Source organism: Lepisma saccharinum, chromosome 23 (genome assembly GCF_977018435.1).
Source record: "Lepisma saccharinum chromosome 23, izLepSacc3.1, whole genome shotgun sequence".
In the NCBI taxonomy this organism is placed as follows: domain Eukaryota; kingdom Metazoa; phylum Arthropoda; class Insecta; order Zygentoma; family Lepismatidae; genus Lepisma; species Lepisma saccharinum.
Window position 1 is genome coordinate 47,754,872 of NC_139251.1, and position 14,793 is coordinate 47,769,664.

General features: G+C 37.2%; 1 protein-coding gene across 1 annotated transcript in view; it reads right to left on the bottom strand.

Moving 5' to 3' along the window:
* LOC145977775 (torsin-1A-like) overlaps positions 1–14,290 on the bottom strand; it is a 29,309-nt gene extending 15,019 nt beyond the window's left edge. Inside the window, exons 1-2 of the mRNA XM_083110050.1 lie at positions 14,097–14,290; positions 5,657–5,849 (exon numbers count right to left, since the gene is read on the bottom strand). Of these exons, the coding sequence (XP_082966176.1) occupies positions 5,657–5,846 (190 nt within the window). The 5' untranslated portion in view covers positions 5,847–5,849; positions 14,097–14,290. The remainder of the gene's footprint in view (positions 1–5,656; positions 5,850–14,096) is intronic.
* Between the last annotated feature and the right edge of the window lie 503 nt (positions 14,291–14,793).

Consider the following 14,793-nt stretch of genomic DNA (forward strand, 5'->3'; position numbering starts at 1 on the left):
CAAGGTCGCCTGTAGGTTCCTAAGGACCTTGATGGCGTTGACTACCTACAGGCTTATGTTACGCACATGTTTAGTCAACATGCCACGAGAGGGTGTTGATGGCCCCATGTACGAAAACGACGAACCTTGGAGGCTTGCAGATTGAGGCAACCCGGAAGAAATAATGAAAAAACAAAAGTTAAAGAATTAATTTGTAACAGTTATGCTCTGTGCCACCACTGCTGGCCTTGCTGTACCGGAGTGCACGTGCATGAAAATATTTGCCACAAGACAGCGAGTTGAGAGTTGACATAAGGGGGAGGGGGTATGAGATTTTTGGGATTAACTTCTGATTATCTTTTTTTTCACTTTCAAGTCAACATACTCACTTCTTGATGAAGCATGGGGATGAGTCTGTACAGAACACAGCTACTAAGTATTCTATGGCATCCAAAATATTAATGTAAATGATATTACTGAGACAAGTAGCATGGAATTCCCTCCGTTGTATACATACCAATCAACTTTGCACTTGGAAAACAATTTGTATTATGTTTTGTACATAGCTAAGATTAAAACCAGTGCAAGAGGTGAAGTAGGTTGGTTCATAGTATATACGACGAGTGGACTGAATTTTTAATAACTTCTTGGTTTATTAGAAGAACTTTAGGGAGATTTCAGACCGTAATGACAAGTGACACATGCCAACCAGCAACAATGTTTCACACTGTTGCAGCATGACAGGCTGCATATGTCATCTGTTGCTTCGGTGTAAATTCTCCCACCTATCAGAGCTTGCAGCGTAATGTAGCCAGCAATTCACGAGCCACCAAAAATATCCCTGAGAGTTATTGGTTCACGATTGATGGTTTGGTGACTGCCAACTTAGATGCATTGACCATTCATTCAATTTCTCTGCAAAAATGGGTCTATTTCTTTTGCAATTATCTATTAGAATCTCATGATTGACAGTTTTTAACTTCAGCCACACCACGAATAGCTTCATTGATTTGTTGCTTAAAGTCCACTTTATGCACAGATTTGCTAATCGACACTGGATCCAAACCACTATGTGTTTCCACCGGGTATCAAATCCGGGACCCCTTGATCACCACTGCACCATGAGGAGACCACAACTTGCCAGAGTTCTGTACGTTTGTGAGTGTCACGGTCACAATCATTCTATTTGCGGCAATTTCCACGAACAGCTAAATGAGTACTAGAAAAATGACTTCCCTAAGTTTTTGCAACAATTTCATCAGTTTTGGATGCCGACAGTACACTCTTAAAAATATTTCCCCCTCTTACATGTTACTATATCATGCATTAAATATACAGTACAGCTGATCTAAAAATAATAAACAAACGCTACTCTACTACATTGCTAACCTTAAAATATTTGTTATCCTTTGTTTACTGTGGCTGATGAACTGACATTTTAGAACAAATTATTGAAGGATATCTGATAAAAGTTGTGGAGCAGAATGTGACACTGAGGTACAAAGAACATACATGTTGTGAACAGGCTGAGTATGAGAAACAAAATGGCTCCAGTTCATATGCCTGATTCAACTGATGCACATCAGAATAAACTGCTGCAAGAGCAAGGAACAAAATAAATAAAGATAACAAAACACTATTAAGTGAAGTGTTCTGACAATACAAACATGTTACACGAAACTTTCAATAAAAATTTTATTATTTACACAGTTCATGTTTCTTGGAATGGAAGACGCGGCAGCAATTAATACACTAAAATTGTTAATTGTATAATAATTTCAAACTCAAGTTTACCTAACCATCTCCAAGATATCTTGCAATAATCTTCCGTGTGTCAGATAGAAGTAAACGGATTGAGAGAATTCCGTTTTATTTTACATGCAGCTTACCCTTCCTTCCTCAATACAATTAAGAGCTAAACTGTGAAGAACTTGTCTCAGGGCATTTATAAATATGTAAAAATTCAATGGGATTAATAAAAGTTGCAAGTTTTCAAGTCCAAGGAGTCATGCTGAATTCCCAGAGTAGCCATTCTGAATTATTTTCCATTTCTCCCAAAACAAATACACCTCCCATGATACACACTCGATACTCGTCAAGCCCAGCAAAGACAAAGGTTTCTCCCATATTATGGTTCCCACAAGAATCCTGTCACTTTGCTTGGAGAAGTAAAATGTTACAAGATAGTGAAAATTCATAGGAAACTTTCATTTACATGTCATTTCCTCTTGCTGTTGGAATTATCCCATGAATAGGAAACATTCCATTTTAAAAAATGGAAAAGGTGTGCATTAAACACATACAAAAATGGTACATTATATTTTTAAAGCATAAAACACAACAAATGCCTAATATTTGTGCCATTTATCACTTTTTAATGACGAAATTCTCGAAAAAGGACACAATTTGCATTTTATGCCAATTTTGCAATTTAGAATGCATGAAATATATGTTTAAAACATTTCACTGTAAATACTTCTTTGTAACAAATTAACATTTTTTTATGCTATCACATTTGTGAAAAATCATGATTCTGTACCTATAGTTATTAATGTGTCATAAAATAAACAAAATACAAATATTCCCAGAACTCAGACTATGTGCAATTGTTTGATATGTTGCTTCACCAATATAGTAGACTACAAGAGAAATTTAATACTGGTACAGTTACAACAATAAAATATGTTTATATACTTAGTGGGGTGAAAGCTTTTGATTTCAACTTCCTTCAACATTCCTTCATTAGGAAATTACATTCAAACTGCAGTAATGAGGGTTAAAAACAGGAGTCAAGTGAGTAGATTTGTGTCACAAGTTATGCTGAGCAGAATATAAACAATATTTTATGATTCAATAATAAATAGTGAAGCAGTATTGGCTTTACCAGTATCATTTGATGCAGAGGCTAATTTCAGTAAACATTTGCAATAAATTACATTCGATGAAGAGACTTACAAATATACTCTGTGATCCGTTTGGGATATCATAAAAGTAAAGTGTTATATACACAAGGTTAATGTACATATCTGTGAACAGTTTGCCATACTCTAAGCAGTAAGGTTGTAAGTTTCTAATGAGCAGAGGTTTGCAGACTTCAACCACATGGCGGCGCTAGCATGCGTGCATGAGAGAAGATGGTGGTGATGCCACAACAACACACTCAGTTCATCATATGGTATGCAAAATTGGGATACTGGACACCATTATCTTTCAACAGGATGGTGCTCCGCCAAATTGAGCTCTCATAGTGCGGTGTCATCTTAACCTTTTGCTGCCCAAGGCCTTTTTCACAGGTAAGCCTCTATTGCCTGAGCTGATTTTGAGTAAAATGCAGAATTTCAATTAAATGAGTGTAGATCGTAGGCTAATTGCCCTAGAGAGATGAGTGATATACCGTTGTACGCGGAATGAACCAGAGATTCAGACTATATGAAATTTTTGAAAATTCGGCGCATATGTGGCGGGGGGGAGGTGGCTAACTCTCAAAATTCCAAAATTTCACAAAACAAAATTTGGTTCCCCCACCCTCCCCCCAAGAAAAAAGTACATGACAGTGTCGACATGCACATGGAAATGATCGCTGACATGTAAGGAACACAAAAATATTTGCATTATTATCATATGACCAATGTAACTTGAGTTGTACCCCCAAAAGGAATGGTCGGCACGCCACTGATTCAAGCTTCAAAATGCAGCGGTACCTTGAAATGACTATAGCTCAGAAACTAAATGCCCTAGAGATATGAAAGATATACCGTTGTACGCAGAATGAATCACAGATTTAGACGATATATAATTTATGCACTTTCGGCGTATATATGGAAGGGGAAAGGGGGGAAATCCCCTGAAAACACTTTTTTTTTTTAAAAAAATGGGGTTTCACCCACCCACCCCCCCATAAAATAAGGATATGAAAAGTTCAAAATGCACATAGAAATTATCGCTGGCATGTAAGAAACAGAAAAATATTTGCATCATTGTTGTATGACCAATGTAACTTGAGTTGTACCCCCAAAAGGAATGGCCACTGATTCAAGCTTCAAAATGCAGCGGTACCTTGAAATGACTATAGCTCAGAAACTAAATGCCCTAGAGATATGAAAGATATACCGTTGTACGCAGAATGAATCACAGATTCAGACGATATATAATTTATGCATATTCGGTGTACATATGGAGGGGGAAAGGGGGGAAATCCCCTCAAAAATACTTTTCTTAAAAAAAATGGTGTTTCTTCCCGCCCCGAAAAAAAATGTCAAAATGCACAAAATGCAAAATTTATGCAAATTTGGTGTATATATGGAGGGGGAAGGGAGAAAACCCACAAAAATTATTTTAAAAAATTGTCACTTCACCCAAAACATGTCCTCGCACTTGGGCACAAAACGACACCTACGCACAACATTCATGGACGAAAAGCTAGAACGTAGTGACAAATGAGTGCCAATTCTTACAGCTACTTGAAATTATATTCTTACACAATGCTGGGTAACCCCTGTTGCCACTTGTAGACATTTGTGCTAAAAAAAAACAAAGGTTTCCTTCAGCGCGCTTCGAAATTCCATTCTCACAACGCAGATTCAACAACCAGTCTCCCCCTCCCCCTCACGGAAAACTTTCATTTTGACATCGGATACTGATAAACAAGCTTCTTTCGAAAGCACTTAGCAGGAGGGAGTGAAAAGCATTGCTTTAGAACAACAAAGCCGGTCTTCCTTTGTCGCAAAAAATTGACCTTGAAAAGAGACGCAAAAGAGAAGTCCCTTTTCCCGCCTTTCCCCCTCCATTTTCATGAAGACAAAAAAAAGGCAAAAAAAACATTTCTGTTAAATACATGTGTTAGGAACAATATAAAAAAATAAAATCGAAATTCTAGCCAAAAATAGAAAAGTTATAACGTAAAAACTACGACCTTGACACAGCGTCTCGATCGAGATGCTTGGTTCCGTGAGGGTTACTTTTGGGTATCTCGTTCGAGACGCTTGGGCAGCAAAAGGTTAATGGGATATTCAACGATTGCTAGTGTGGCCATGGTGGACCAATCCAATGGCTTGCGAATAGCCTGGACTTAACGCCTCCAGATTTTTTTGTGTGGGGGTATGTCAAGTCATTGGTGTATGCACAAAAACCACAGACTGAAGCCGACCTGCGATTGCAGATTACAGCAGCTTTTCAACAGATGACTCCAGAAATGCTACACATCACGTGGCGTGACATGTCTACACGTATGAAGTGCGCCGTGTCCGTAATGGCGGACCTGATGAGTGCTAATGTGCTGGGATACAAAAACTATGACCCCCCCCCCCCCTAAAAAGGGAAGTACCATTAACAGGCGATAAATTTGAATGGTTTCTGGTATATAACACTTTACTTTTATGACATCCCAAACAGATCACCTGGTACATTTAATCAATAAATAATTCTTACTGTGTACATTTAGCCTGGTCCACTACCTTAGGACAATTGTATACCTGGTGTTCTCAACCATTTATTGGAATAAATGAAAAAATATAAAATTGTGCTTTGGTTAAGAGAAAAAACATGTTCAGACAAGTTAACAAGTTGTGAAACTCTGAAGAAAAAAAATAATCACTCACCTAAGTCTAAACTACCATTAAATGAAATAAAGATTATGCAAATAAACTGTAAATAAATTCATATCCGAAAGGTTACTTACGTGTAAAATTACGAGATATCCAACCTTCGTTGCAACACTCTACAAAGCCACACACTGCAGTGGCACCAACTTTATAAAGAAAGGTTCCCGTAGAATGTAAGGTTCTACCCAGAGCTTCCAAAATGAAATTGCCACCACTCACTGCAACTAAGTACAGTTCGAGACATAGAAACATATACATAAGTTTCATGATCTGGAAACGAAAGAAGAAAAGAAAACTTTAGCTTTACATCTAAGGAAATCATTTTAGCAGATGGATAGAAGTATATAATTAAATCCACTAATTTAGTTACGTAATGAAAGATACATTTTTCATAGTCAAATATTTACAGCTACTGACTAAGATCCCTAACTATACAGAAAAATTATAAATTTCAATTTTTGATTCTTTCATGTATTTAAAACTTGTGAATCTTTAAGAAATCACAAAATGAATTTGATTTCAAACAATATCGTCACATGGCGCATTGTTCCAAAAGTCTGCCTAAACTGGTATACTTGATCACAGATAGCTCAATATATTGTAGAAAGAAAACTCAAGAGAAAATAAATTTAATGTCCGTACTACTGAGCTGAAATGCAGTTTAAACTAAAATTTCCATATCATCTTTCACAAATATAAAACTAAACCTGAAATATGCCAAATCTGGGATGAGGCTTTCCAGGAGCCAGAACATATATAGAATGATGAAATTGCAATAAAAGAAAAGGAACTTGGGCCATCAAACCATATAGGCCTAACTGAAAAATGTAGGAGCATAATTACAATGCTAGGAGCATCAAACCTTATTCACCTAACCTACTCATATAGGATCGAGATTGAAAAATTACCTCACAAAAGATTCAGTAAATAAACTGAAAACCAATTCAGACAGGTTTATAGGCAACAAATTCATATACAAAATGCATTTTGGTGGTACACGACACCAGCACCCTTTCCATAACTGAGAAATATAATTTTAATGTGTTATCAAAACTGACTATAGATAAAAATGTACTGACACAACTACAAATTAATATGCCACAATACTTGTAGTAGCTCTGGTTATTAACCTTGCATGATTATCACTTGCCTCACAGTATGAAGAGTATCAGAAGCTTTTTACCTAGAAAAAACCACTGCTTAAACAAACATTTTTAACATTCCACATGTTAACATACATAATACTTTTACTTTCCAAGATACACTGACTGATTAACTGTAAAAATGCATTATCAGAAAGAGAGGTTGTATGAGATTTAAAAAATCTGCAGGGGAATGACGAAAGATTGATTGATTGATTGATTTAGTTTATTTTACTTCACATTTTGTGCCTCTTGGCTAATTTGCGAAGATGGGGATGAGTGATGAAATTGATGAATGGACATTCACAAACAACCAAGCCCGACCGGGATTCGAAGCTTGACATCGCAGCGCGATGTGCTAACCACTCGGCCACAGGGTCGGGCGAATGACGAAAGAGTTCGATATAGTTGGAAATAGCATGAATTAATTTAGTGTGTGCATTTAGTTACGTAGCAAATCCATGTGAAGTAGAACAGATGCATGTTTAATGAGAAGATTATCATTCATCCAATACAAGTTTTGCAGATTCTAGTTTTTTGGACTTTTAACCACTTGCCTTACTAACCCGAATTATCTCGGATGTGGTACTCATCCGGCAAAATATTATCCCGAGTTATCTCGGAAACCTGAGGAGTTTGAATGTAATTTTTTTACCGGCCCGTACTAAGACGGGCGGAACTTTCATGATGAATTGGGTAGGTGGAGTTAGTTGCAAGTCCGGCCAACAGATGTCTCGAGCGTGCACTAATTTTTGTGCCCGCCTTGAGGCACCAAGAAGTGAAGAAAGACAACAGCTTTTCTGCATTGCGTGACATTCGGCTGCTTGCAAGAACGCATTGTTCGGAAGCGTTGATTCGGTTGGAACTTTCTCGTCCTTTTGGCAGCAAAATGAGTGATATAAGCACAGACATAAGTGCATCAGAGTGTAGTGTAAGTGCTAGTGGCAGTGAAACAACGCTAACTGACTGTGATGATATTTCAATCGAAAGTTCGCATTCTGATGTTAGTTTGACGTCTGTACGAGTGTGGCAAGAACTTGATCCTGAATCTCCAGCACCAGCTCCACCACGCTTTCCGTTTTCTGCTCAACACTCTTCCCGTGTTGTTATGTCTCTCTTACATCCTCTTCTAAACCAGGGATTCAGCGTAACAATGGACAATTATTACAATTCACCCCAGTTGGCAGATATTCTTATATCAAACAAGACAGACGTTTATGGTACACTAAATACAAACAGAAAATACTTACCAATGGAATTGAAAGATACACGAGTTGAAAAGGGAGGAATCATAGGTTTCAGGAGGGATAAAGGAACAGTTATGAAGTGGAACGACAAAAAATATGTTGGTCTATTGTCGAGTGTACACACAGTTGATATGGTGAAAGTAAAGAGGCGGGGAGAAGCAAAATATAGACCTCGGGTTGTTATTGACTATAATGACACTATGGGTGGGGTGGATAGGGTAGATCAGCATCTTGCTGATTATGCAACACCCAGAAAGCGTGGCAAAAAATACTATAAGAAGATTTTCCTACACCTTCTTGATCTGGCCATATGGAACTCGTTTGTTTTGTACACAAAATGTGGTGGAACAAAAACACACCTGGAATTCCGTCTGGAACTTGTGAATGACCTGATCAAGCAGAACCACACACCATCACTGTCACCAAGATTTGGACGACCAAGCATACATCCAAGTCCACTACGACTTTCAGGTCGTCAATTCCTCGAGTATTTGCCACCCACTCCGAAGAAATCAAATCCTACGAAGCAGTGTTATATGTGTTCAATAGTACGTGATGGCCGGGGCAAAAAAATCAGAAGGGAATCCCGCTTCTACTGTCCTGACTGTAATGTGGCTTTGTGTGTAGTGCCCTGTTTCCGTGTATACCACACAGCACCTAGTGCCTGAAGTGAAATGCTACAGGTAGCAGAACACCTAAACGTTGGTAAAACGAACATTTTCAAATGAAAAAGAAAATTGTTGCTCCGAGTTTACTCGGGCTAGTAATTATGCGAGTGGTTTGTGAAAATAATAATTACTTCTTTTGTCTTTTGAAATCAATATTATATCATTTATAACATAAACAACATACCATTTTGTTCGTTGCATTATTGTTAGTAAATATCACAATTTATATCACATTTAACAGCTCCGAGTATACTCGGGTTAATAAAGGAATGCCTATTTGGAGTAGAATATTTTGATTATTTTTGATTGCTGTACCAAAAATCATTGTTAATATAATTTTGCATGTAAAGTAGTAGTAAAATATAAAATAAAAAAAGTGTAAAATTTTGACATCAATTTGGAAAAAAAGTCGTAAGGCAAGTGGTTAACCAGTGTTATTTTTTTAAAAAGAGATTTACCTACGTTTCGGAGGCTGAATCTGCCTCTGTCTTCAGGTTAGCGTGTAGTCGTTAGGTCACATAAATGGTTGCCGAGGAGGATTATTCTTGGTGGCCTAGGCTCCACCGCGTCTGTCGGTCACAAGGACCTCTATATCCAAAAAAATTGCCAGGTAAGATTATGAGTGGCCCAGGCTCCACTTTGTCAGATGACCACGGCAAGGTCACGATCAAGGCTTCGTGTGGCACCGTTAGGTTTTCAGTCCCCAGAGATCAAGGTGGAAACCTAACGGTTCGAACTCAGGACCCTTGGCATCGCAGCACGATGTGCTAACCACTCGGCCACAGGCCAAACGAACGGTAGTGTTTTCAAACCCATGTACTTTGAATTATCAATGACTCGGGATTCGAAATGATATTGCAAACATTCGCGAGTAATTTTCCTCTGTACTTTTACGTGTGTTAGTGCCACAATAAGAAAGATAAAATACAAGTACTGATTTTGTTCATGTAATTACACTGCGCCTGAGTACAAATCACAAAATCAAGCTGAGAATCATGTAAGTTTTTGTCAACGTTTAGTGCTCTAGAAAGGTGATAAACAGACAAAGACAATTTGACGCAACTGTTACCTATCCCAATGCGAAGATCGCAAAATTGTGATAAAGAAAAATAGACCTGCCTATTAACGTACTCTTGAATACCTTCCTTGCACGAGCAATTGTTGGGCTTTGATTAAGACTAAGATATTAATAATAAAAAAAGTAAGGTGTAAGAAGCATGTTTAAAATATTGTTGTAAAATGGAACAAGGTTAACAAAGATTCTTAAACAAATTGCAGGTTAATGTAAAATTGATCAAGGGACATACACATTATTATTATTGTTATAAATTTTGCTGGTCAAAAAAAAAAACAACAACTCAAATGCATGTTTCATGAAATATTATTATTACTATTCTTATATAAGAGATACATTAAACGACGTGTGGATGCATCTAGAAACATTTATTTATATATGTATTCATACCAATGTTGAAGTTTCGACTGTCAGCAATAAACGCTAAGCAGCATTAATTGAAGTCAAATGCCTTCTTGTTGTTAACAATTTTTAATAAGGATGTGGCACTTATTAAACTAAGCACACGCCACGCTGTGTCAAAGTGCACGTTATTTCAAGCAGTTCATTATAAATTGTTATATTAAAAATGCATATTTTTGAGACGTGTTGAAAAAAATCTAAGTGAATAAAATTGTTAAAGTATTAAATGAAGATATATGTACCTCATTTGACCTTAGAATAAACCCCCCACTATAAGTTAAGAGTAGTAGGTTAGAGTATTTAGTGGTAGATGCAAATTATGCACTTTCTAGATACCTACGTGTATATATGTTTTTGCGTTTACGCACACTGGAAGTTTACTTGAACTAAACATATCTTTTCCAGGTTATGAAACAATATCTGATCTTTGACATACTTGCTCGAGCAGTGTTATATTTTTTGAAAGTCACCATAAATTTAAAAAAAGGGGTGGGTGACACGAGGGCCCTGCACACGACTTCCCACTATTTCCTTGTTAAATCTCGAGGTATCGTGAACCACACGGTGAAAGCCTCCAAACCAGCAGTTTTGTGCATTTCTGTTACTATTGCCGACATTTTGAGATCCCGGACCTCACTCAATTTAATTTTGGTAGCATACTTTTGTCCCTTTAATAGTCACGGCAAAGAGAATGTTACAAAGGTAAACGACTGCAGCGAATCCAAAATGCCTGCATTTGTTTCGTTTTCGATCTAAAATATTCAGAGCACTTGACACCGTACTTTCTGAAGATAGAGTGGCTTAAATTAAATGATAAACATAATTTTCATAAGTTAATTTAACTGTACAAAATCCTCCAAATAAAAGACCCGCAATATCTCTGTAACCGATTTCAACATCTTTCCGACTTTCACAGCCACCATACCAGATCGCATGAAAGGTCACTGCTCTCCATTCCACTCCACAAATCCAACTTTTATGCAAATTCTTTTACTGTTACCTCAGCAGGTCTTTGGAACAAGTTGCCACCTGAAATTCATGTCTCTTCCTGAATTGTAACGTTCAAAAAATTATTAGTTACACATACCATATAATGAAAATTAAATGTTTGAATTCCCTAATAAAGTGGCGGGTGCAGAGAATGATAGAAGGACGTAAGGCACAAAAATGATTTAACGTAATAGTCAACGTCAAAGTATACCATTTTGGACTGTGTTTAAGTAAGTGTAATGTTATGTACTTGCTTGTACGTGTGCATGTGTAAAGGCAAAAATATGTATGTGTGAATGTGTGTGTCAATATCTATAGGTTAGATTACCATTCTTATATGTATTTTTCTACTCCTCTGTAATTTTTATATTTTTTTACTTTCTTTTTTCAATATTCCACATTCAAATTTTTTTGTAAACATGGTCAAGTGGAAGAAAATGCCCTACAGCTTTAACTTTGCCATGTAAAAGCAGACAAAATAAATAAATTCTACCCTCTATCAACGGAGAATGACTTGTCCTAGGAGGAGCATGCACTCTTGCGTAGGATAGTTTTTCATTTTAATTTTCAACATAAATATTTCTTTTTTTGAAATCCAAACAATGCTAATTACTTTAAGGAAGGTTCAAATTTTGTGTAACAATGATTGCTAAAATTCTACGATAATTAGTTTTTCTGCTAGGAGAATTTGAAAAAAATTAGGGACTATTATCGTATGAGGGAAACACCTACGAATCATATATTTTGGACTTCTTTACATTGCTAACGTGTTATTTTTCGAATGTGGAACATTTCCTAAAGTGAAATAATGTATATCAATGTCTATTTCTTAGATTTACGAGTACTTACTGTTACTTGTTGTTTCAAATCTGTAACACATTATGGCCATGATAGCATACTGGTTTATGGGGCGTTCTGAGAGTGTTTTGTCGATTTACGTAGTGTTGCAACCTCGTTCACCGGAAAATATCTTTTCGTGCCCGGATTTGAAATTATGCTAATACGTCGCAAACCATTGACGTTAGCCTCACAAACCATTCACGTTAGCCCCAAAAACCATTTTCCGTAAGGTTAGGTTAAGTTAGGTTAGGCAAGCATAGTTAAAAAAAAAAAATACTCGACACGTCATGCTCTAGTGAAAACATGGTGAGACTGAAACACTGGCTACGGGGTTGCATCATCTTAACACACGGAAGATTGCACTCTCGTGCAGAAAGCACGTGGCCGAGTGGTTAGCACATCGCGCTGCGACGCCAAGGGTCCCGGGTTCGAATCCTGGTCGGGCTTGGTTGTTTGGGAATGTCCATTCATCAATTTCATCATTTCATCACCATCTTCGCAAATTAGCCAAGAGGCACAAAACGCGAAGTAAAATAAACTAAATCAATCAATCAATCAGAAAGCAAATGGCGGGAGCAGAAACAGCTTGTCGGACAGAGATTTTCGCAGAAAACAACACGCATTCACATTAAAATGGATCAAATCTACATTCAGGAACTTCCACAATGCTAAAGAAAATGATTTCCATAAGTACTTTCTCCTGTAAATTTGAAGGAATCCGTTTCACTCGTACGATAATGTTACCAAAAATTATAAAACAATCGGAACAGTTAGCTGGGGTTTTGTGCCAGAGACCAGGTTTTATGTGATCAGGTGTTGTAAGCATTGGAGATGTTATTTCGGTAACAGTATGGTATAGTGAAAACACATTTCTTCAAATTTACAGGAGAAACTACTTACGAAAATGAGTTTCTGTAGACTTTTGGAAGCTTACGGTATCAGTTCGTTATAATCGGAGACACTTTAGAATCGGATATTTTGTTGTTTGGGTACCAGTTTCATACATCGGAGATACATTAAAATTGGATATTTTGTGTTTCTCATGGTTCATACTTACCAATTGACACAATTTTTCACATTCTGAGTGCTTTTTTTATTTATGCAGTGTTTCAACTTTCTGCACGGAAAAATACCTACTATCGGGTTCATCACCGGTGGCAATTATACATTAGCTGGTGTATAGCCCGGGTAGCTGATGGATAGCCATACACAGATAGCCCCACAAACCATTCACGGATAGCCCCACGAACCATTTTCCTTAAGGTTAGGTTAGGTTTGGTTTCGTTACGTTAGGCAAGCATAGTAAAAAAAAAGGGGGGTTGAAACACTGACAGGGGCTTACGTCATCAAACGTACGCAGCATCCGGTTGTCGTAAGGCAAGCAAATGAAAGCAATGGCAATTTTGCATCAGTGAGATATTTCTCTTGAAAAATACATCATTTCCGGGTCAAATATATTTCACGATTGTAAACCTTGGAGAAACTCATTTCCGTAAGTAGTTTCTTGTGTAAAATTGAAGAAATGTGTCTCCGATGTATGAAACTGTTACCCATATTTGAAGGTGCCATTAAGGTTTTCACACAATTAGAAACATTTTTTACACTAAAATAAGCCATTTCTCGAAGTGTTACGGAAAGCACGTCGTGGTGTGAGCCCCACAAACCATTTGGGATCGTATAACCATCCACGAATAGCCCCAAAAACCATTCCCGGATAGACGCACGGACCATTCACAGAAGGTTAGGTTAGGCAAACATAATTAAAAAACGGCGTGGTTACGTTTTCGCTTAAATTGAAGCAACGGGAATTGATTTCCGGCTGAAATAGATTGAAAGATGAAAGAAAATACCTCCAAGAACTTCGACAATGCTACAGAAACTGATTTCTGTAAGTAGTTCCTCCTGTCAATTTGAAGAAAAGTGTCTCCGATATAACGAACTGTTACCATAAATTGAAATGCGTGCATGTATATCACGATGTGTGCCAGGTGTGTTTGTTGAGAAAAAACAAAAAATCCGCAGTAGTTTTCCGGTTGATTTGTTCGGTCACTCGAGGTATATAGAGATCAGCGGTAACCACTGACGCTCTATCTGCCCTTTTCATCCCATTCTGTGGTAATTACCATAATCTGCGCTTATTATTATTAACTCACCACTATTTCTCCGGCAGACCTCGGCAATTTAATATACGATGTTCAAATTTTACCGAGCCGAGAAAATAAAGGCACAGATATTTTAGATAAAACTTCAATATCGAGGGCAGTAAATCTAGATATTACAATTCATAATTCATAATAAACCAGAAAAACAAAAATGTTTTCGCCCTCAACTTGTTTAGTAGGGAAACTCCCGCGGCATCCTCATCGATTCGTCCACTTCCAAAGTTGCAGGTGAAAAATGACTATATAAGCCTCGTTTATTTAACTAAGCTATTATTGTAGTTGTATGACCATAATAAATTGACTTTTACTCAAAACTAAAATAATTATGCCCACCAACCACTTAGAATCTTGACTTACGAAATATATTTCTATAGGGGATAATTTGTCCAATGAAAACGTGCCAAGCTATGAATCTATCTTTCATACGTCGAGTTTCATAGCAGCTGTTCCGTCGTTTGCTTGAGGAGTCTGAAGAAGTGAAATTATTAATTGTCTTTTTTTGAATGAAAACAAATGTAATGTGGTGCGGAAATTCTTAAGTGTTTTTTCTATGGGCTGTACAGTCAAATTTCAGTAACCACCAAACGTCTCTAATTCCCTTATTTTCGTATTTTTCACATTGATACGTATTCTGCATTTCTAAGGATTCTTGAAGGTGGCATTTCGGTTTTTCCACGCAAATAATCTC